Source organism: Mus caroli, unplaced genomic scaffold (genome assembly GCF_978045245.1).
Source record: "Mus caroli unplaced genomic scaffold, Mus_caroli_1 scaffold_14, whole genome shotgun sequence".
Lineage (NCBI taxonomy): Eukaryota > Metazoa > Chordata > Mammalia > Rodentia > Muridae > Mus > Mus caroli.
The window spans coordinates 71627501-71650203 of NW_028227269.1; the positions used below are offsets into that span (position 1 = coordinate 71627501).

General features: G+C 38.4%; 1 protein-coding gene across 1 annotated transcript in view; it reads left to right on the forward strand.

The window, feature by feature from the left end:
- The window catches only part of Mnat1 (MNAT1 component of CDK activating kinase), a 145031-nt gene that overhangs the window by 48327 nt on the left and 74001 nt on the right, over positions 1–22703 (forward strand). The window contains exons 4-6 of the mRNA XM_085830458.1: positions 6276–6379; positions 11083–11223; positions 17418–17552. Of these exons, the coding sequence (XP_085686584.1) occupies positions 6276–6379; positions 11083–11223; positions 17418–17552 (380 nt within the window). The remainder of the gene's footprint in view (positions 1–6275; positions 6380–11082; positions 11224–17417; positions 17553–22703) is intronic.

The following is a 22703-nucleotide window of genomic DNA, read 5'->3' on the forward strand; positions in this document are numbered from 1 at the left end:
CTTTTCTTTGAGATGGAGTCTCTATCTGATAACTGTTAATATATGTCAAGTTGGCTTTGAGCTTACAAAGAATCTTTTTGCCTCTGGTTCCCAGTGTCTGAGATTATAGGCATGTACCATCATACCTGGTCTATCATATTTTTCTCTGTTTCTGTGTATGTGTATGTTGGTATATATACCCATGCATATGCACATGGAGGCCAGAGGTAAGTGATGGTATCTTTGTCTCTTAGTCTCAACTATTTAAGACAGGGTTTCTTGCTGAATGTGGAGCTCACCTATTGGCTAGACTGGTTGGTTGGTGGTCAAATCCCTGGAATTTCCTGTCTCTGAATCTCAGTGTTTGAGTTACAGGTATATGCTACTGTGCCTTGGTTTTTCTGTGGATGCTGGGGATCCAAACTTAGGTTCTTATGCTTGTATAGCAAGCAGTTAACCAATGAGCCACCATCTTACCCTGTATCACCAGATACAAAAACTATCAGTGCATTTGACTTGAAAATCAATATCCTATTATGTATATTTTATGAGGATGTATTTTTAAAGTAGGTAGAAATTCTCAACCATTGTCTAGTTAGTTGTCTCATTGGAGCTTTTTACATTTCCCTGTTCTTCCATAGACTGTGCTGACTCATGCTGAAGCACAGTGATGCGTGCTAAATGCTTTCCATTAAAGCTGTTGTCAGGGCTGGAGAAATGGCTCAGCAGTTAAGAATACTGACTGCTCTTCTGAAGGTCCTGAGTTCAAATCCCACCAACCACATGGTGGCTCACAATCATCCATAATGAGATCTGATGTCCTCCTCTGGTGTTTCTGAAGACAGCTGCAGTGTACTTGCATATAACAATAAGTAAATCTTAAAAAAATAAGAACACAGTAAAAAAAAAAAAAAAAACCAAACAAACACATTTTAAAAAAAAAAGTTGTTCTCAAGTACGTCTCTGTTCTGCTCTCCAGCTCAGTTATGCACCATAAATTATTTGCTCCAGTGATCAAGCTTTCTCAGGCCAATTGTGCTTATTATATTATGCAGTTTATTCCAGAATTATATAACTATGCTTTTGTTTTTCTTTAAAAAATAGAAACAGCACTGTAGGTAGTAGTTATGATTTATATAAGAAGCCAAACTCCAACTAAAGACTGGACTTTATTCAATTAGAGAGTGACTGCCTGTATTCTTTTCTATGGTTGACCACGGCCTTTTATGAAAGACAGAGTTGCAGGTTAGGATCCATATTGGTGGAGTGAAGGCAGGAGGGAGGAGCAGCAGGTGAGAGCTCATATCTTGATTTACACTCAGGAGACAAGAGCACACTGGAAATGATTTGCGTCTTTTGAAGCCTCAAAGCCTGCTCCCAGTGATACAGCTCCTCTAACAAGGTCACAATCCTTCCTCATCCTTCCCAAACAGTTCCACCAACGGGGAACCAAGGATTCAAACATATGAGCCTGTGAGGGCTATTCTTACTCAAACCACCACACTGGTGCTGGACAGGAGAAAAGGAGAGGAAGAAGAGGAGAGGACTCATCATTAAAAGGCTTCACCAGAGCAAAGGAGATGATAAATAAAGACAGTCCACAGAAGCAGAGGAGCCATTTGCAGATGATAGCGCTACCACTAACTGCATTAGTAGTTCCTTTTTTACTGCTGTGATAAAATACCATGGCCTAGGTAACTTTTACAAGAAAGACTTTGCTTTGGCTAACTGTCCCAGAGGGATAAAAGTCCATTGTCAGCATGATAGGGAAGCATGACAGGAAGCCGCAGACATGGTGGCTTGAGCAGAAAGAAGCTGAGGACTCACATCTTTTTTGGGGAGGGGGGGTTCGAGACAGGGTTCCTCTATATAGCCCTGGCTGTCCTGGAACTCACTCTGTAGACCAGGCTGGCCTCGAACTCAGAAATCCGCCTGCTTCTGCCTCCCAAGTGCTGGGATTAAAGGTTTGAACCACAAGCTTGAAGCAGAGAGAGAATACATGGGAAATGGTGAGAGTCTTTAAACTCTCAAAGCCTGCTTCCAATGTTGCACTTGTTACAACAAGGCTATATCTTTAAGCCTTCCCAAACAGCACCACCATCTGGGACCATGCTTTTCAAATGTCTGACTCTATGGGCACATATCACTCAAGCCATCACATCTCTGAAATTTATACGAACTTAATAACTATAGCAAGAATGAAAATAACCTTATTGACAAGTAGATATCACTAAAACAGACACCCAGACAACCTAACCAATAGGTATATGCAGCGATCCTCAGCATCACTAATTATCAGGAAAATGCAGTTAAAAATCACAATTAGACACCACCTGTTAAATGGCCCTACTACAGAAAAAGAGAGCATGTGATAGGATAGGTTTGCTCATCAGATTGCTGTAGTAATTCCGTAGGTTTACATATGCCAAATATTACATTGTATCCGATACATATATTCAGTTATTCTTTGTTTAAAAGGCTGGAGAGAGAGTTCACTGATTAAGAGTATGGCTGTTCTTCAGAGGACCCGGGTTTGATCCAGCACTCAGGTGGTATCACACAACTGTCTGTAACTCTGATCCCAGGAGTTCTTAAGCCTTCTTCCTGCCTCCAAGGCCACCAGGCATGCATGTGTTGCACAGACATGCATGTAGGCAAAACACCCTTTTTTTTTTTTTTTTTTTTGAGACAGGGTTTCTCAGTGTATGCTTGACTGTTCTGGAACTAGCTCTGTAGACCAAGCTGGCCTCAAACTCACAGAGATCTGCCTGTCTGAGTGCTGGAATTAAAGGTGTGTGCCACCACCACCTGGCTAAAATACCCATACTTATTATATAAATACATAAATTTTCAAGAGGTTTATATGAAATGAGAAACTTTGTAAACTTGGCTGTCAGTAAGATTTAGTCGGTGGCTCACAGGGAGCCAGTGAGATTTTTAAAAGATGGTTTCAGTAGTATTGATAAGAAATAAGGAACTCAGAATGGACAGTAGTGGTGGCCATAGTAAAGAGGACGTTGTAGAGAGGATATTCACTCAGAGTTGGCATCAGAAGTGAGGTAGGAAGACTTGGAACATGACCTTGAACACTTCTGTTAAGTGGTACTAATCAAGACAGTGCAAGTTGGAGAGCAGGAAGAGTTGGCAAAGTGCCTGTTCTGTAAGCATGAGGACCTGAGTTTGACCCCTGAGACCCAGGTGAGAAGATCAGCTGTCCTGACTTGTGCTTGTAATCTCAGCACATAAGAGGCACAGACAGCAGATCCACGGGTCTTGAGGCCTGCCATCCTAACCCATGTGGCACATTCTAGGTCAGTGATACATGTTGTCTCAGGAAACAAGGTGGACACCAGGTGGTGATGATGCAATCCTTTGATCTCAGCACTCAGGAGGCAGAGGCAGGTGAATCTCTGCCAGTTCAAGGCCAGCCTGGTCTACAGAACAAGTTCCAGGACAGCTAGGAGTACACAGAGAAACCCTATCTCTGGGGAGAAAAAAAAGATACAAGGTTAATGTCCCCATTGGAAAAAAAATGATGCCTAAGCTTGCCCTTTGTACTCCACATCAATGCACACATATGTGTACCTGCACTCTCTACACGCCCCTTCCCCCAACAAAAGGCAATGCAAGTTATAAAAATCACGTTTTTTTTATTGGTTTGTCTTGTTATACAGGGCGCCTGCTGGAAAGAGGGTTGGAATAAAGATATTAGTTTGGTTCTGTCACTTTGTTGTGTGTGTGTGTGTGGCATTGTTCTGGTTGTTAATGTAGGAATAAAACTCTTTCAGAATCTGCTTTCTGTTGCTGTCTACTTTTGCTTTATTCATCCTTTCAAAGATACTTTGATGTCTGTATTGACTTTTGCTGCTACTCAAAAGAAAAAAATGTTAGTTTAATTGACACCTACTGATGACCAGAGTGAGCTTCATACCCACTGTAATTTTCAAAATTCTAAAACAGGCCCTCTAAGCTTTTTTCTTGTATATGGAGAACAAGCACAAAGAGCTCAAGTATTATGAACAAGTTCATATTGCTGATAAATAGTTTACCTAGTAGACTTTTCTCACTCACAGTCCTTTGAAAATATATGATAGGCCTGATGAGTAGTTAGTAGTCTATGTCTGAAATATGGAGTACTGAGAAATAGTCAGAGATAAGAGAGTAGCATGTAGGTTTTGGCATGGTATTGGTGTGGTAGTATATTCATGCAATTCTAGTACCAAAAGGCAGGCAACATGGCCATGAGTTATAGGCCAGCCTGGATTGCAAAGGAAACTCTTGTTATAAAACAAACAAACAAATCAATGGCTACTAGCCCATTGCCAATAAGGACGTCTAGAGCTGTTTTTGACAGGTGTGAAAGCGCTTTGACTTTGGTTGTGTAGTAGAAGTGTAGAAACTTACACATACACACGAGGTTTAGAAACAGGAGGTTAGCTCAGGTCAATGTTTGAGGAGGCAGAAAATGGGGATGAAGACATTCTGTTATATAAATGCCATTATAAGTTCCGTAAATAGCACACATAAAAATTGAAATGTGAAAATTTGAATGATGGTATCAAAAACTTACACTAGAAGGTACACGTGAAGATGAGCTTTCTTGTGGCAATAACAACAGGCCCTTCTCTGTGAGCATGACAATATGCACATAGAACTTTCTGTTCCTCCTTGCCCCAGGGATCATCTCAAACACTTGTTCTTAGCTTCATAATAAACAGATTATTCTTTGAGTGCAGAGAATACTTATTTTAAAAGGATGAGAAAGCCCAGAGGGCTTTAATTGTAAATTCTGAATGTCAAAAGACTTTAAAATTGTACTTAAATAATGTTAAATCTTCCAGAAAATATAATAGGTTTTTTTGTTTGCATCTAATTCTTGATTAGAGTCAGGTCAACATCTGAGCTACAGTAGCAAACAGATAGAAAGTCAAATGATTGTTAGAGTTAGCTGCTGTTCCTTCTCTGAGGCTCTCATGACATTGTGGTTCACTGTGACATGAATAAGCTTGCTTCATCTAAGAAGCTTTTATGTTAGTAATTCAATTTTATGATCTTTATTTTTGAGAGAAAGAGGTTGTATTATCTGTGATCATGATTTACATCTATTATATCGCTAATGCCTTTATTTTCTAAGTGAAAATGAAATAAACAGTCTGTTTTGCTTTTATTGGGATTTATTGTGGTATTTATAAAAGAAATGAATTTCATCTAGCCATATACATTTCACTTAGAATTGAAGTTTACTTGTGTTTTTAATTATATTTAACACCAAGTTTAAATCAGTAGTAAATGAACATTCTAGTAGGTCTAACAAAACATGTACATTGAAAAAATATAGGGTAGAAAGTGGACAAGCTGAAGAGACTGCTAAGAAGTAATGTTTTTGGCATTCGCAGAAGGGGAATTGTCAGTGCAAAGTGAGGTGAAGGAAGAGCTGGTGATTAAGATGGAGATGGTGGGGGTCAGATCTCAATATTGATGCTCTCTGTGTAGATTTTAAAGCTACAGTCTTAGATATGTGGAGCTTCTATAAGGGGAAAATACTCAGCTAGGCAAGCATTTGCAGAAACAACACATTCCTTGTTGATAAAAGTTCAGATTTGGGGATTTACCTACATCACAGTCCTGGTTCTAGAGATTATTAGCCATATACTGTGGCTGAGCTATTTGTTAGTTTTAGACCACATCTGGGACTGGTGAGATGGATCAGTGGGTAAAGGTACCTGCTGCAAGGCTGATGACTGGAGCTCCATTCCTGGAAACCACATGATGGAAGGAGAGAACTGATACCTGCAAGTTGTATTCTGACCTTCACACATTCTGTAGAACACCCATGTGCACTACACGTGCACACACACACACACACACACACACACACCCACACATTTAATAAATGAAAAAACACAACCCTAGTTCTGTCATGTATGAATTAGGCTAAGTGAGATAATTAGATGAAGTGTCTGTATCACATATTCTATAGATGTTTGCAATAAAGGTAAGTTAGTCTTTGATTTATTTTTATTAAGTTTAGGTTTGTTCGGGTGTTCATGTATGTGTCCCTAGGTGTACCACATAAGTGCCAGTGTCTGTAGAGGGTAGAGATTAGAAGATAGGTAGAGTCAAGGTAGTCATGAGTGACTTGATAGGATAGATAGATAAAAGACACAAATAGAACCATAAAGACTGTTAATCCCATGAGTAAGAAGTCAAAATTCGGAAGCTTTGGCTTTTATAATCACCTTAAGATTTATATTAAAACTATTAAAATTCATGACATTGTTTCCTTTTTGTTACAGTTTTCAATTTGACCAACAATGTGGATTTGGAGAACACTAAAAAGAAAATGGAAATATATCAAAAAGAAAACAAAGATGTCATTCAGAAAAACAAATTAAAGCTGGTTGGTTGCTAAGTATTTTCTTCTTTTGTATGAGTAATATCTTTCACATAATATTTAAAAAGATTTTATTAGTTCTTTGAGCATTTCATATAATGTGTTCCACCCCCCACTCTTTTCATCTCTTTCTCAATTTACCCCTCCCTGCTCTACACACCCATCTTTGTGTCCTTTACAAAAGTATTTCAAAAGAAATTTGTGCTGCTCAAATATTCTTGTATGTGTGGTCTTCTACCAGAGAGTGGCGACTTACCAGTAGCAGCACTCCCAGAGAAAGTTCTTTGTTTCTCTCACAGCAGCTACAGTCAATAGCTCCATGACCAGAGGTGGGATTGTGTGCCCATCTTCCTCTCTGTGCTGGGATTCGGTCTAGCTTGGGCTGCTCTGACATGTTCAGAAGACATTGTTTTTATAGTCATCTACTGCTTCAGGCTCATAGACTCTCCCGGCTGCCTCTTCTCCATTGATCTCTCAGCCTTAGGAGGAGGGTTGTAGGATATACGTTCCCTTTAGGACTGAGCATTCTTCAGTCTCGTAGTTTCTTTTTTTTTTTTTTTTAATTTTTAATATTTTTTATTACATATTTTCCTCAATTACATTTCCAGTGCTATCCCAAAAGTCCCCCATAGCGCCCCCCACTTCCCTACCCACCCATTCACATTCTTTTGGCCCTGGCATTCCCCTATATTGGGGCATATAAAGTTTGCAAGTCCAGTGGGCCTCTCTTTCCATTGATGGCCGACTCTAGGCCATCTTTTGATACATATGCAGCTAGAGACAAGAGCTCTGGGGTACTGGTTAGTTCATCATGTTGTTCCAACTATAGGGTTGCAGATCCCTTTAGCTCCTTGGGTACTTTCTCTAGCTTCTCCATTGGGAGCCCTGTGATCCATCCAATAGCTGACTGTGAGCATCCACTCCTGTGTTTGCTAGGCCCCTGCATAGTCTCACAAGAGACAGCTATATTTGGGTCCTTTCAGCAAAATCTTGCTAGTGTATGCAATGGTGTCCGCGTTTAGAAGCTGATTATGGGATGGATCCCTGGATATGGCAGTCTCTAGATGGTCCATCCTTTCATCACAGCTCCAAACTTTGTCTCTGTAACTCCTTCCATGGGTGTTTTGTTCCCAATTCTAAGAAGGGGCACAGTGTCCACATTTTGGTCTTCATTCTTCTTGAGTTTCATGCGTTTAGCAAATTGTATCTTATATCTTGGGTATCCTAAGTTTTGGGCTAATATCCACTTATCAGTGAATACATATTGTGTGAGTTCCTTTGTGATTGTGTTACCTCACTCAAGATGATGCCCTCCAGGTCCATCCATTTGGCTAGGAATTTCATAAATTCATTCTTTTTAATAGCTGAGTAGTACTCCATTGTGTAAATGTACCATAATTTCTGTATCCATTCCTCTGTTGAGGGACATCTGGGTTCTTTCCAGCTTCTGGCTATTATAAATAGGGCTGCTATGAACATAGTGGAGCATGTGTCCTTCTTACCGGTTGGGACATCTTCTGGATATATGCCCAGGAGAGGTATTGCTGGATCCTCCGGTAGTACTATGTCCAATTTTCTGAGGAACCACCAGACTGATTTCCAGAGTGGTTGTACAAGCTTGCAATCCCACCAACAATGGAGGAGTGTTCCTCTTTCTCCACATCCTCGCCAGCATCTGCTGTCACCTGAATTTTTGATCTTAGCCATTCTGACTGGTGTGAGGTGGAATCTCAGGGTTGTTTTGATTTGCATTTCCCTGATGATTAAGGATGTTGAACATTTTTTCAGGTGCTTCTCTGCCATTCGGTATTCTTCATGTGAGAATTCTTTGTTCAGTTCTGAGCCCCATTTTTTAATGGGGTTATTTGACTTTCTGGAGTCCACCTTCTTGAGTTCTTTATATATATTAGATATTAGTCCCTTATCTGATTTAGGATAGGTAAAGATCCTTTCCCAATCTGTTGGTGGTTTTTTTGTCTTATTGATGGTGTCTTTTGCCTTGCAGAAGCTTTGCAGTTTCATGAGGTCCCACTTGTCAATTCTTGATCTTACAGCACAAGCCATTGCTGTTCTATTCAAGAATTTTTCCCCTGTGCCCATATCTTCAAGGCTTTTCCCCACTTTCTCCTCTATAAGTTTCAGTGTCTCTGGTTTTATGTGAAGTTCCTTGATCCACTTAGACTTGATCTTAGTACAAGGAGATAGGAATGGATCGATTCGCATTCTTCTACATGTTAACAACCAGTTGTGCCAGCACCATTTGTTGAAAATGCTGTCTTTCTTCCACTGGATGTTTTTAGCTCCCTTGTCGAAGATCAAGTGACCGTAGGTGTGTGGGTTCATTTCTGGGTCTTCAATTCTATTCCATTGGTCTATTTGTCTGTCACTATACCAGTACCACACAGTTTTTATCACAATTGCTCTGTAGTAAAGCTTTAGGTCCGGCATGGTGATTCCACCAGAGGTTCTTTTATCCTTGAGAAGAGTTTTTGCTATCCTAGGTTTTTTGTTATTCCAGATGAATTTGCAGATTGCACTTTCTAATTCGTTGAAGAATTGAGTTGGAATTTTGATGGGGATTGCATTGAATCTGTAGATTGCTTTTGGCAAGATAGCCATTTTTACAATGTTGATCCTGCCAATCCATGAGCATGGGAGTAGTTTCTGCTCCCTGGCCAGTTATGGAACACTGTCAATCTCTACCTAATTTAAATAAAAGATTCTCAAATTAGGGTTAATAGATACATTGATCTATGGGTAAAACACTAAGTCATTAAGAGACACTTTGACATTATATCTATTTAGTGGCATAATAGTAGTAGATTCTCTCTTAGGGCCTATTACCTGTCTATCCACAAATTCAACAATGGTGCCAAGTAAGGATTCCATCTTATGGCGCAGGACTTAAATCAGTGAGGAAGTGGTTGGTCACTCTCATGACATTTGTGTCACTATTGCACAGTGGGCATGGCTAACACTCAGAGTTCATGGCAGTCAGGGTGATGATTGCTCTCTCTTCCGCTAGCATGCAGAGAGCATCTTCCAGTGCCCTGAAAGCTGGATAGAGTAGTCGGATAAAGTTCCTAGTTCCATACTGGCCTGATTTTAGGACTCTCCTTCTCACTTTCAAATTATGGAATATAACTAGTAGTATTGATTATAGCCTGTATTGTTTGGAGGTCTATGGAATCTCACTGGCCAATAATTCCAAAAGAAGTAACTCATACCTGGAATTGGGGTTTTTATTTTCTAATCTCTCAAGTTTATTAGGGGTATTGTTCTGTTATAGCATAATTTTTAATTTTAACTCTTTATGTATATTTTATATTGTAGAAAGCTTTTGTAGTTGTAGTAGTAGTGGTGGTGGTGGTGTGCTTCCATATATCTTTTTGAAAGGTCGTTAGTGTTTTTATTCTTCTCCATTATACCTCCTTTACCCTGCCCTTTACTCCCAGTTTAACCATTACTAGTCCATTATTTCATTTGAACTCTTCATGCCAGAGCAATCTCACTTCACTCTCTGAAAGCCCCTCCCCATGGCCTCTCAGTAATGTCCTGACCCTTATGGGCATTGCAAATGAGACACACACACACACACACACACACACACACACACCTAACACCCACAGATGAGAGAGTGTGAAATAGGATTGGAGTACCTCACCAAAAATGAAGTCATATTTATTAGTACCAGGATGTGGATCTTTAATCTGTTTATAATTTTACTTGTAGTCTCAAGGAAAACTTATCCCCATATCAATAGTGTCATTACTACGTACACTGTGTGTGCTGTAGCCACACTTGATGTGCTGATTGGAGGCACTCCGACAACATGAAGTTCTATCTTCCTATGTTTGCTCTTACTAATAACCCTTCTGGATAAAGTTGGATTCCCTTCTTAACGTAGAAGCTTGTGTGAAGTACATTGACTTACATAACAGGGGTTTAGGAATTGGTAAAATTGATTAGGAGACATGCTCACAATACTTAGCAGCTGACTTAAGGAGAACAAGAGAGGAGAGGAAATTGAAATGGCTTTGAAAATGAGCTCACTTGAGGTGTGGATTTGCTGTCCTCAGAATACAGTTGACCTTGTTTAATTTTGCACATAATGAGGCTATAGTATTAGAGTGCAGCTCCTTTTTCTCCTTGAAAATGTGGTGTTTTGTTGAAGGATGAATTAGCCTAATACATGAATTAAGAAAAGTCATGTTAAGTTCTATGAATGCATGACTTAAATTGTCTATAATAATTACAAATTAACCCAACCCCGCCCCTGCTGCCCACTATTAACTAGTTATTCCGTTTCTGCTCTGGGCTTAGTGTACTTGGTTTGGTGTCGGTCCTTCCCTAGGATAGTAAGTACATGCTCACATAAAAAATAACAAGTGTCATGCAAACTTTATATGCCCCAATACAGGGGAATGCCAGGGCCAAAAGAATGGGAATGGGTGGGTAGGGAAGTGGGGGAGGGTATGGGGGACTTTTGGGATAGCATTGGAAATGTAATTGAGGAAAATACGTAATAAAAAAATATTAAAAATTAAAAAAATAACAAGTGTCCTAGTTGTTCTGTATAGAGTTGTTACATTATTAAAGCATAAGTGATTAATATGCTTTATGCTTCTAGTAAATAAAGTAGAAGACCATGGTAAAGGATTGCTGTTGGCGGGTGAATTCATTCCTTTCCTATGGAAATGTCTGTTTAGACGCGGGAGCAGGAGGAGTTGGAGGAAGCATTGGAGGTAGAACGCCAAGAAAGTGAGCAGCGACGACTGTTCATACAGAAGGAAGAAGAGCTGCAGCAGGTTCTGAAAAGGAAGAACAAGCAGGCCTTTTTAGATGAGCTGGTAAGGACAATGCAGTTCAGAGTGTTCCTGCTCTAGTTTACTTTCTACTTTTTTCCAATACTTTAAATTATTTTTAAAATTTTATTTATTATTGTTGTGCACAAGTATGGTACTGGGTGAGAGCATATGCCTGCCATGGTGTGTATGGGGAGGCCAGAGGACATTGGTGTTGACTTGGTCCTCTCCTCCAACCATTTCCTGGGTTCTGAACTCAGGTAGTTGGGCTTATGAGGCAAGTCAGGGCCGTTATCTGCTGAGCAAGCTTGACTTTTATTCTGATAGTTATTTCTCTACCCCTCATCCATATAATATTTATGTTTAACAATTCTGTGAGTCACTTGGGTATGGTGGCACTCACCTTTAATCCCAGCAGTCAGGAGGCAGAGGCAGGTAGATCTCTGTGAGTTCGAGGCCAGCCTAGTCTACAGAGTAAGTTCCAGGGCATCCAGGGATACATAGTAAGACATCTATGTAAGATATCTAAACAATTCATGTGAGTTTTTGAAATCCTGTCCTCTGCAGGTCTCCTTGCTGCCCATGTGGCCTCTGCAGTTGTGTAGTTGGACATGTTTACAGTATCTTAGAGCTGTAGGAGCAGTAGTCTAGGAGTGAAGAAGTAGACACCCCGTGGTTTGAAGGCTTGGGCTGGGAAAGGGGCACAGCACACCTACTGATCAATGACAGAACCTGCGCCATCTCAGGGGATGGGGTGCAGATTCTGTCCCTCTGTGGGTTGATGATGGCCACTTCATTTATAGTGTCTGCTCTAGAAAATGGACATGTTTCTAGAATTTAGTATAGAATACATTAATTTGATACCCAATTTCTATTCCAAAGAGAATTAAGTGATAGAATCATGGTAATGACTTTAATTATACTTTTAATTATAGTCACATGCTCCCTTTTAAATCTTTCCCACTTCTATCAAGGATTTAAAGTGATTTATCGTAAGGAATGAAGATGCTTGTGGACGTGACATGTTTGTGGACCTTAAAGAAGGCTGCCAAAGTGAAGCTCTGCTGTATTACACTCCTACCCTTTTCATCCTCCTCTGCTTCCTCCTCCTGCATCTTCCTCTTCTTGCTCTTCCTTCATCCTCCTCCCTTCCCCACTCCCCACTCTCCTTTTCCTCTTCTTTCCCTTTCCCTCTCTCTTCCTTCTTCCCCTTCTCAGCTTTTGTCTATATTCATTTCACTTTCAGATGAAAGATTAACATAACTAAGATTAACATAAATAATACTCACTAGATATGTCTCTAAACTTACTACAACATTGTTTTTAGAGCATTTTCTCTTAATAGTTTCCTAACAAGCTGGTTTCGAATATGTTGATTATGTGTTGAAATGTAGTGACTGCATATCATATTTTTGCATCAAAAATAACATATTTGGATGCAATGTATTAGAATATTAGTACTTTCTAGCAGTTATCTCTGTATTCAACTTTGTTAACAAATAGCCATAGTGGCTGTGGTTTGAGATGTGGTTCATAGAATTTATACTTTATTATTGATACTTATAATAATCCTTTGTGATACTGATGACATCACAAGCTGGAAAATGTTCCTTTCTGGGAAAGTCTTTCTGCATTGTCCTCTTTTTATGCTGTCTCCATATATTCATTTTTCATGAGGCATTTCTTGAGTATTGACATGCTTCCAGCCTTAATTGCTGTGTTGTTAATTCTATGATAGAATAAATGTAAATGTATTTTCTATTGTGCCTTTGTTCAAAAAGCATTTTAAGATAGTTAACCAGAAGTAAAATAAAAGGCAAGGTTACATCTTAAATTAGATGCAGGTAAGAAAATAGAGGATTATTTAGGCAGAAAGTGTTCGTCATAAATGCCCATCGTAAATGCTGTCACCAGCTCTAGCAGGTAAAGGTGCTTGTTCCCAAGCCTCACAACCCACCTGCTGGAAGGAGAGAACTGACAAGTTTCACAAGTTGTTCTCTGTAGCATGCATATATGCAGTCAGATAAAATAAATACAAATGTAGTGAGAGACCCTTCCCACTTTCAATGCATAGAACAAATTTGCTTCTGAAGTCAAGTCTCAGCATGTGAGGCAGAAGAAAGCGTGCTCAGCCACTGCAGTCATCCCCAGCACTGCCTCCCATCAGGCCTTGTAGCAGTTGGACTTCCCGAGCTGTCAGTCCTCAGAGCACTGAGTCTTGCTGCCTCCTTGAGCTGTGTTGGCATCAAGCTTCCCTCAAATCCAGTGAGGCATGAAGTAAGACGTCCTTCCCAGTGTCGTCCATTGTGTGTGATCTGGGGCTTATACTGGTTCTTGTGAGTTCCCTCCTCACTTCCTGTTTTCTTCACCTGCAAGTCATTACTGCACACATTTTCCTCACTATTTAGACCATGTAACAGGGTGGTTAAATAATTCTTAGTGATTCACTGTGTTCATGACTACACTTAATCAGTATATAATAGTTTATAGAATAACACTGCACTTTGGTTTTTTGATTTCAACTTTTAAATTTTTTTATAGATTATTTCAATCTTTGTTAAATTTTTTTTTTGTTACTTTCAATCCTTGACAAACTAAATTCATTAAATTTATTTTATTTTGATTGGTCTGTATTAATGAAGTGAAACTATTTTTCTATGTGTTTTCATGTTAGACTTTTATAAAAAGGGAAGCTAGCATTGGCATCTGTAAGTATGTCTAAAAGGGTCAGTGTTTGAAGTATTCCCTGAACGACACTTAATGCAAGGATGACTTACTGGAATTCTTTTCTTTCTTTGTTTTTCTGAGTTTGGTCTTTATGCCCAAAGTCACTTTTTAACCTTCAGAAAAGCACTGGAAGCACATTATACTGTATGTGACAGGGTTTAATGTTACGGTCTGAATGTTTATGGCTTTGCATTTGCCATAATGTTGGCTAAAAGTCCATTTATTTTAATCTTAACTGTAAATTCATTTTTTTAATAGTTTGGAAAAAGATTTTTAATTAGGTTCTGTGTTATTAAATCTTTTTATATTCCTGTTTGAAAATTCTGTTCCATTTATGTCTTAAATTTTATGAGTTAATGCTGTTGTCAAATGCAGTAGCTGATTCTTATTAGGAATATTGTTTGCCAGATGGCTTGCTTAAAGTCAGTTAAAATAATCTTTAAAAATGGTCATTTTAAAGCTTTTAATGAGTATTACAGGCAGTCTTATTAAAATTTTCTTTAAATATTAAATAGTGTGCCTCTAGGCAATTATATGGTCTATGCAGCCTTCCACAGTGAAGTGTGAGCCTCAGAACACAGAAGTAACCTCAAAACTGGACCTGCATGCTCGATTCCCCAGAGCTTGCTTTGCAGGCTTGTTCTGCTCTAGAGACATGCTTGTCACCACAACCCATGCTTAGTTCTTTTTTAACACTCATAAAGGCCTCCAGGCTCCAGCATTTAGAGTGCAGAAATAGAAGATTTAAAGTAAATTCTGTGGCTTGATATTAAAGTTTGATACTTAGAATCCTTAATTTTTACAAAATTTCAGCTATCAAGACATTTAAACATTCTGTTCTTTTAATGTGAATGAGATACTAAGATTATACTAAACTGGTTTTGGTTAGCAACTTATTTAAAGGGAACACATTGTGTTGCTTTAATATGTTTTCTAAAAACTGTGTGTGTGTGTGTGTGTGTCTTCATATGAAAGGGTTAGCTGCCTAATGTAAGTGCTGAGTTCCTTGGAAGAGCAGCAAGCAACCCAACTGCGGAGTCATATCTCCAGCCCTGTCGTCTTACTTTTATATATACGGTTTTGCTTTTTAGAATAAATATCAGTTATGTGTAAGTATTTGCATTCATCTCAAATATTATAACTTAGAAGCTAGTTATTTAACTTTAAAAAATGATTTATTATTTATGTGTATGTGTGCCTATCTGTTTCTGGGTATGTGCATAGGAGTTCAGGTTCTCTCAAAAGCCAGAGGAGGGCTTTGGGTTCCTTGGAACTGGCCTTATAGGCAGTTGTGAGCAGCCTGGAGTGGGTGCTAGGAACCAAGCAGAGGTCCTTAGGCTAGGCAGGTATGTCACTCGTTATGTGCTCACACTTTTAAATGAGAAATGCTTACTTCTAAAAGTTAGGCCCTCTGGATGAACAGCGAGTGCTTGTAACCACTGAGTTACCATCTCGTCAGCCCTTGGTATGACTTTACTACATTATATATGTATGTATATATGTGTGTATATACACACACACACACACGTATATATATAGGGTGTGTTTGTGGAGTTGGTTTGTTACTGTTTTATATGTGTTCTGGGGGATCAAACTCAGGTACCCGGGCCTTTGGGCAAGCACTCTAACCCTATCTTCCTAACCCAATGGTTTAACTTTTTAGTCAAGAATATTCTTTATTTTTTTACTTTGTGCACATAGAAAGATATATTTAAAAGATACTTTTGGCTATAGCCCATTTAAAGTCTTCTTTAATGTTACAGTTGATTACAAATGCCTAATGGAGATTCAAACTTGTTGCAGAAACGCACAGCAATGCAGTGCAAGTGCTTTGTTATGAGATATGAAAGGAAGGCACTGAAGACTATAGTCTTGCGTTGTTTTTATTCACCTTTATTCTTGCTAAACCCAGGTTTAGGATTAGGATTTATTTTATGAATAAAATTGAGTCCTTATATATTTTCATTTTTGTGAAACTGCTTTTGCAAAAATAATTTTGTTATAAAGTAATTTTGGGTTTGTTTTCTAAGACAGTATCTCATGTAGTCCAGGTTGGCCTTGAACTCACCATGTAGCCAAGGCTGTCCTAGACCTCTATTTTTTTCCTGTTATACCAGCTTGTATTTCCATGCCCTTCTATGTTATAAAACTCTAATGTTCTTGTGGAAGGAAAGAATCAGTTCCTGCACGGCTACTTTGACCTTTGCACATGCTCTATAATATGTGTGTGACACACACACGCACATGCACACACACACAGAGGAATAAAGAAAGGCAATTTAAAAAAACTAGCCTTGATGTGCATCTCTATGGTCACACGGTTCTGTTAGATTGAGTTGTTTGTTACTGCTTCTATGCTGGAACTTCAGAACAGTTACTTTACTTGTATTAATCAGCCACATTTGTGCCTAAATTTATTAATGGGTTAAAGTTGGAAGAAAAATGAGAACCCGTGGTAATGCTTGCTTTATATTATGAGATGTTAATGAAGGAGTTTCTTGAGGATTAAATTCTGGGTGACAGCTATTTTTAATGCTCAATACCCTGCTTTTTGGCCCCGTGGAGTGAACCTAGAGTTTCAGATATGCTAGGCACAGCACTGCATCACTGAGCTGCGTCCCTTTCTCTTTTTATTTTTAGATGACCTCAATAAATTGCCCATGCTACTTTAGTGTACGAAGTAGAAGAGTGGAGGGTTTTCTTCTGTTTTGGTTATTTTTTGTCTTTGTTTCTACATACAGAATATATACTCTTGTACTCTTTCTCTGCATGGGTTTCTGGGTTCTTCTTTAACTGACAGCTCAGAGAGGTAGAAATCTAGGTATCATTTAGTTTAGACCTTAGCTTTACCAGCATCTCAAGCATGTAATTGCTCAACAGGATAAATAACAGTTTCCATGTTAGGATCATATTAGGATAAGCAATTTGCTGCTCAAAATATTGGCATTTACGGATTTGTATAAACAGTGGTCCTGTTGATGTATGATATTAAATATTTATCATTTTGTTACTTGATTAAAATTTGATTTAAACATTTAAAATGAAGGATAAAATAAACAAGTACACATGTGGCAGAACTTAAAATAGTTCCATTGTGCAAAACAGAACGAGGATTATTTGCCAACAGCCTCAGGTGAAATCTAATGGGAACCATTTCAAATGGGTGAAAAGAATGTGCCTCAGATAAAGCTCTGGTCTAACTTAGAGCCCTCTCTCCTGTTCTTTTTGTGATTAGCTTTCTTTCTTTAATAAGTGGGTTGCTGGCTAGATGAAATAGGACCCTATTATAGTCTCTTTAATGTAGATTTTATAAAATACTTGTTTGCAGGTTATTTTGATTTATAAGTCTACAGCAGTCTTTTTTTTTATTACAGAATGTTAATATTCTTTTGTAACGTGTTCTATATAAAGTGAATATTTAGGTTTACATCAAATGCTTATAGAAGAGGCCTACTTTGAAAGCGTTGTTGCTTTTTATTCTGTCTTAAGTTTCATATTGACCTTTCTTGCAGGAGAGCTCCGACCTCCCTGTTGCTCTGCTCCTGGCGCAGCATAAAGACAGATCGACCCAGCTGGAAATGCAGCTCGAGAAGCCCAGATCCATGAAGCCAGTGACGTTTTCCACAGGAATTAAAATGGGAAGCCTTGTTTTAATTATTTATTTGAAAGATAGTTTTCAGGACTATGCTTTTCAATTCTGTAGAACTTTCTACACTAAAGTGAATGGTTTAGATATTTAAGGACAGGTATGTTCTGGGTTAGATGTCTGGAAATATGGACACATGTAGTGTAAAGAGAGTGGAAAGCAGTACTTCTCAAATGACGCAAAACTGTGTTAGAACGATAAGGATTAGTATGGGGCGGCGGTGTGCTACTGGAGATGAGATGTAGGGTCTTGTGCGTGCTAGGCAAGTGCTGTTTCTCTGAGCTACATCCAAGGTCTGTTTTCCCTGATTTATAAACTTGTAGTCGTATTGAACACTTCTTCAAAGAAAAGCACACACACACATATATATTTAGGGAACAATTTATCTACTGGTGTAAAGTGGAGCAGTGGATTAATTTCTACTTTTCTCCTGACAGTTTTTTTCTATACAAATATGTTTCAAAAATATTTTTAAAGCTTTTTTAATTTCCATACTCTTTAAGGGTGAATTAAAACATTTAAAGCGGGGCTGGAGAGATGGCTCAGCGGTTAAGAAGAGCACTGACTGCTCTTCCGAAGGTCCTGAGTTCAATTCCCAGCAACCACATGGTGGCTCACAACCATCTGTAATGAGATCTGACACCCTTTTCTGGTGTGTCTGAAGACAGCTACAGTGTACTTACATATAATAAATAAATAAATAAATATTAAAAAAAAACATTTAGAGCAATTCAAAAGTAAGGATATGTTTATGAAGTTTTTTGCTGTAGTTGTATATGAATTATTAGTTTTATTTTTTATAGCTTTCTAAATCAGTGTATTCACTGTGTGTGTGTCTGTGTGTCTGTGTCTGTTTCTGTCTGTGACTGTTAGGGTGCATTGTGAAGGTCAAAGGACAACTTGTAGGAGTCATGTAGGTTCTGGGGATCAAGTGTCAATCAACAAGCTTAGCAGTAAGCCACTGAATCATGCCACTGGCCTGTGACTTGTTCACATTGTTATAATAACTTTTATATGTTTCACATCTAGAGTCTTGAGATATAGCTGTAATAAAATTATATGGTTTTCAGATGATTAAGTGTATTTTAAAAGTTCCAGCAGTATTACACATGGTGAAATTGTATTTAAAGATTTGGACTGTAAAGCCAAGTTTGTCTCCTCATCTGTAACATGGCAGTGACAATAAGTGTTGTTTCATATTACCAAGGATGTTAAGAAGGTAATGGGAAGAAATGGCCAACATCACAGCTGGCTGAGGGGAGGCTCTCAGTGAATGAGGTAATTACTATCAGTGATAGTGTAGCTGGTTATACAGATGACTAATCGAGTTTACTCCATTACTGCCTGCTTGGAATTAGACTTGCATTTAAATGTTGCTTCTAACTTTATTGATGTATGATCTTGACCAATTTGTCTATTTTTATTCTTCTCATCTATAAAGTCATTGGCTTCTTTTTAAGATTGTTCTGAGGATTAAATAATGTGTTCCTTAACTGCTCCTTCACATTTATATAGTATTCTCTAAGTATGAAACAAATTAGCATTCTTCTGAATTCTGTAATATTTTGTTTTCATAATATAGTATATATATGAAATATATATTCTATATATATCTAGTATTTATTAATGTATTTGTTATGTAGAATTTTTATATTTTTACCTTTTTTTCTTAAAATGTTTCACTTTAAAATAGAGCCCTCCACCAATTAAGACGTACAGATCCATAGCTTGTTGTGAATTGGTTTTAGTGTCTAATTATAAGATTTTAGCAAATTGAATTTCTTGTCTTAGTTCTTTGTAATTATTTTCTTGCACCATCACTGTCCCAGTATTAATTACCCATGAACGTGTTTTTATATTAAGGCCTTCAGTCATCATGTTTAAACTGTCAGCTTATCTTCCTTCCTTATTTCATCTATAAATATCACCTAATAAGCATTTCCTAACTCTTGTGTGGCTACTAGAATAGAGAGCAGGTGAATAGATAGTTGATCAGAATTGTACCAGAGTTTATCTTAAAGAAAAATCTTTAAAACTTTTAGTGACCTATATAGACTATAAATGTTTGTCACTTTGACATTGTGGTAAATGAATATTTTTTTCACCCTTAAGCTAGTTTATATTGCTTTTTAAAAATATCTAAAGTAGCATATTGGAGTGATGGTTCAATTGGCAAAGTACATGTCATGCAAGCATGAGGTCGTGAGCTCAGCCCTCAGGACTTAGGCATGGTGGTGTGTGCTTGGGATCCCAGTGCTGTTTGGCAGAAACAAGCGAATTCTTTGGCCTGGCTAAACAGCCAGCATAGCCCTGTTAGTAATGCACAGGCCAATGAGAGACCCCTATCTTAAAATGTCAAACTGGGAGGTCCTTGAGGAATGATGCCAGAGATTGTCTTCTATATGTATATTATGTGTTCACTGTTGTAGAAATTTTTAATCTCAATCCAGGGTTTCTATCCTGCTTTGATCATTCAGTTCCCAGATAAAGGACACACAACTTTAATTATTTATAATAAGCCTCAAACATCACAAGAGGTGGGCAGATATCTACTCACTATGCATTAGAATATACTTTCCTATCAGTGACCCCGAGTTATTGCTTCCTATGTTTCATCTGGGCTGCCCTTAACTCCAATTGGCCAGCCTCAGGGCTACATTTTATGACTCACCTAACCCATGGCGGCTTCTCCCTCTCGTAGTTCTCCTCTAACCCCGAAGCCCAAGAACCCTAAACCCCATCTGTGTCTCTTCTACCCATCTATTGGCTGTTAGCATCTTTATTCACCAGTCAGAAATAATTTGGGGGCAAGGTCCACGTAGTGTCACTTGGGTCTATGTGTGGACTCTGTCTCTGGGGCAAACAGGTCTTGAGGGACCAGTAATAACATTAGAGTACAGTCAGCATCAGGTCAAACCCTCTACAATCCACACCTACACCCAAACTAAATATCTAATGTAATGTCAAGGATCCATAAAAGAAGCAGTAATAGAATTGTGTAAAACAGGGCTAGCTGAGAGGATATAGTACGTGCTAATAAGCACAAGTCTCAAGCACCAATAATGGAGCTTAGTACTGCACACAGGCAATTTCAACACTTAGGGAGTCAAGGAGGAAGGATTGGAAACTCAAGGTCATCCTTGACTCCTTAGTGAGTTTGAAGCCAACCTGGGTTACATGAGATGTTACCTCAAAGATGGAATAAAAATAAATATGTAGACTAGTTATTGGAGTTACTTCTCTGATGTGAATTCTAAAGACAGTATTCAATCACTTATAGCAACGTGCATTTTATATTGTATTAATCAGTCCTCTCTAATGAAGTGTGTAAGAACTTGGCAATTAAGAATCCACTCTTCCATGTGCTGCGCCCCCCCCCCCTCCAAAAAAAAAAAGCTTAAGCGGATGGGATTTGCAGCTTTTTGGTTGACATTTATATGTCATTATATGCTCATGAGTAAGTATTTAAAAGCTGTTCTTGAGGGCATGCTATACAGAGGTGGCAGAAGCTGAAAGATTAGTTCAGTCATTTTCTGGGTGATACAAAGCAGCCACATACCCAGAAATATTTCCATCCCCTGTTGAAAGTAGAGCATTATGGGAATGCAAGCACAAATGGCCAAAAAAGGTTACCATGTATGCTTCTCATTGGAGACAGTACTCTTAACTTTAAAACATGTAGACTGCTTGTTCTTACCTTTGCATGTGATAAAACACTACCTTAGTTTTAGGAATTATGTGTCTGTTGCTACTATTTCCAGTTATCTTTCTTTCATGGTGCATATAATTAGAGATGACAGTCTAAGTAGACGACACAGAGCTCATCTTAACTTTCTTGCAAGTTCATTTTTTTTCTCACCTGCTACCTATAGCAACCTGAGTATCTCAATGATAGTTTGTTTCTGATTCAGAATTTATCCAGACCTCCCCCCACCCCCGACCTGTTCTTCATCTCAGCCATTCTAGGCTCCTTGCTGTCAGTGGATCTCTAGTCTGAGCACCTTATGGTCTACTTTATAAACCTTTTAGGTGGTTCCCCAAATGAAGGATGATGACAAATAAGCAACACTGAAAAAGTTGATAACTTTTTCTTGCTGAATATTTTGTTGTCTGTCCAGTTTACCTAGAAAAGAAAATGCAGAATGTTAGTCATCCAGTCTTCTAATATCTGAGAAAGTGACAGTTATAATAATAAGTTTATGATGAAAGTGAGTTAGCCATGGAAAAATCCCAGCAGAGGAAACAGAGAAACACTAGAGCCTCTGTAAGAAGTAGCTGGTTTACAAACAAAAGCTCTGTCAACAGAGTGCCTCCCCTGCCATGCTTGCTCATTAGAGTCAGTTCAGGGGAACTTTCTTCCCATCTTCACTTTTTGAGACATCATCTTAAGTAGCTCAAGCTGACTTTGAGCTCTTGATTTAATGGGAGATGATCTTAAACCAAATTTGGTCTCCACCCCCTAAGAGTTTTGATTTCAGGAGTGAGCCACTGCACCCAGCCACACTGAATTTTTGATGGTCCTATCCAAAGTATCTTTTTCTTACCCACATGTCATTATATTATACTGTTAAACTCTTTAAACGGTTATTTCTATGTTATTTCTATGTTTGACGTATAAACTTTGCAATGCTAACAGTAAGAATATGACAGGGTGTAATGAAATGTTCTACGTGAGTGAATGAATGTTATACATTATGTTAATATTAATGGAGCCCAAAGATACAAAAATACTTTGAAGCTTCTTTGTCTTTATGCTTGGGATATTCTTAAATGCTTGTGAAAACACTAACTGCGGTTTAGGAAGAATTAGCCATATTTGGTGTCATTGAGACCTCTAAGCAGAAGATGATATTTCACAGCCGTTCTTGCTATTTTTCAGCTTCCATTCTTCTTGCCTCCTCTTCTGCTGTGTCTACTGAGTCTTGAGGGGATTCTGTAAGTGCCTTACTTATTTATGGCTGAGCACTTGTCTGTCAGTATCATGCAGTAGCCATGAGTCTAGCTTCACCACCATTCACTGGGAAGATGCGCCATTTTATTTTAAGGGCCTTGAATGTCCTTGGATTTTGGTAAAATCAATGCCCCACAGATAACAAGGTACAGCTATATTTGTTAAGGTCAGCTTTAAAAATCTTAGAAGAACAATCACTAA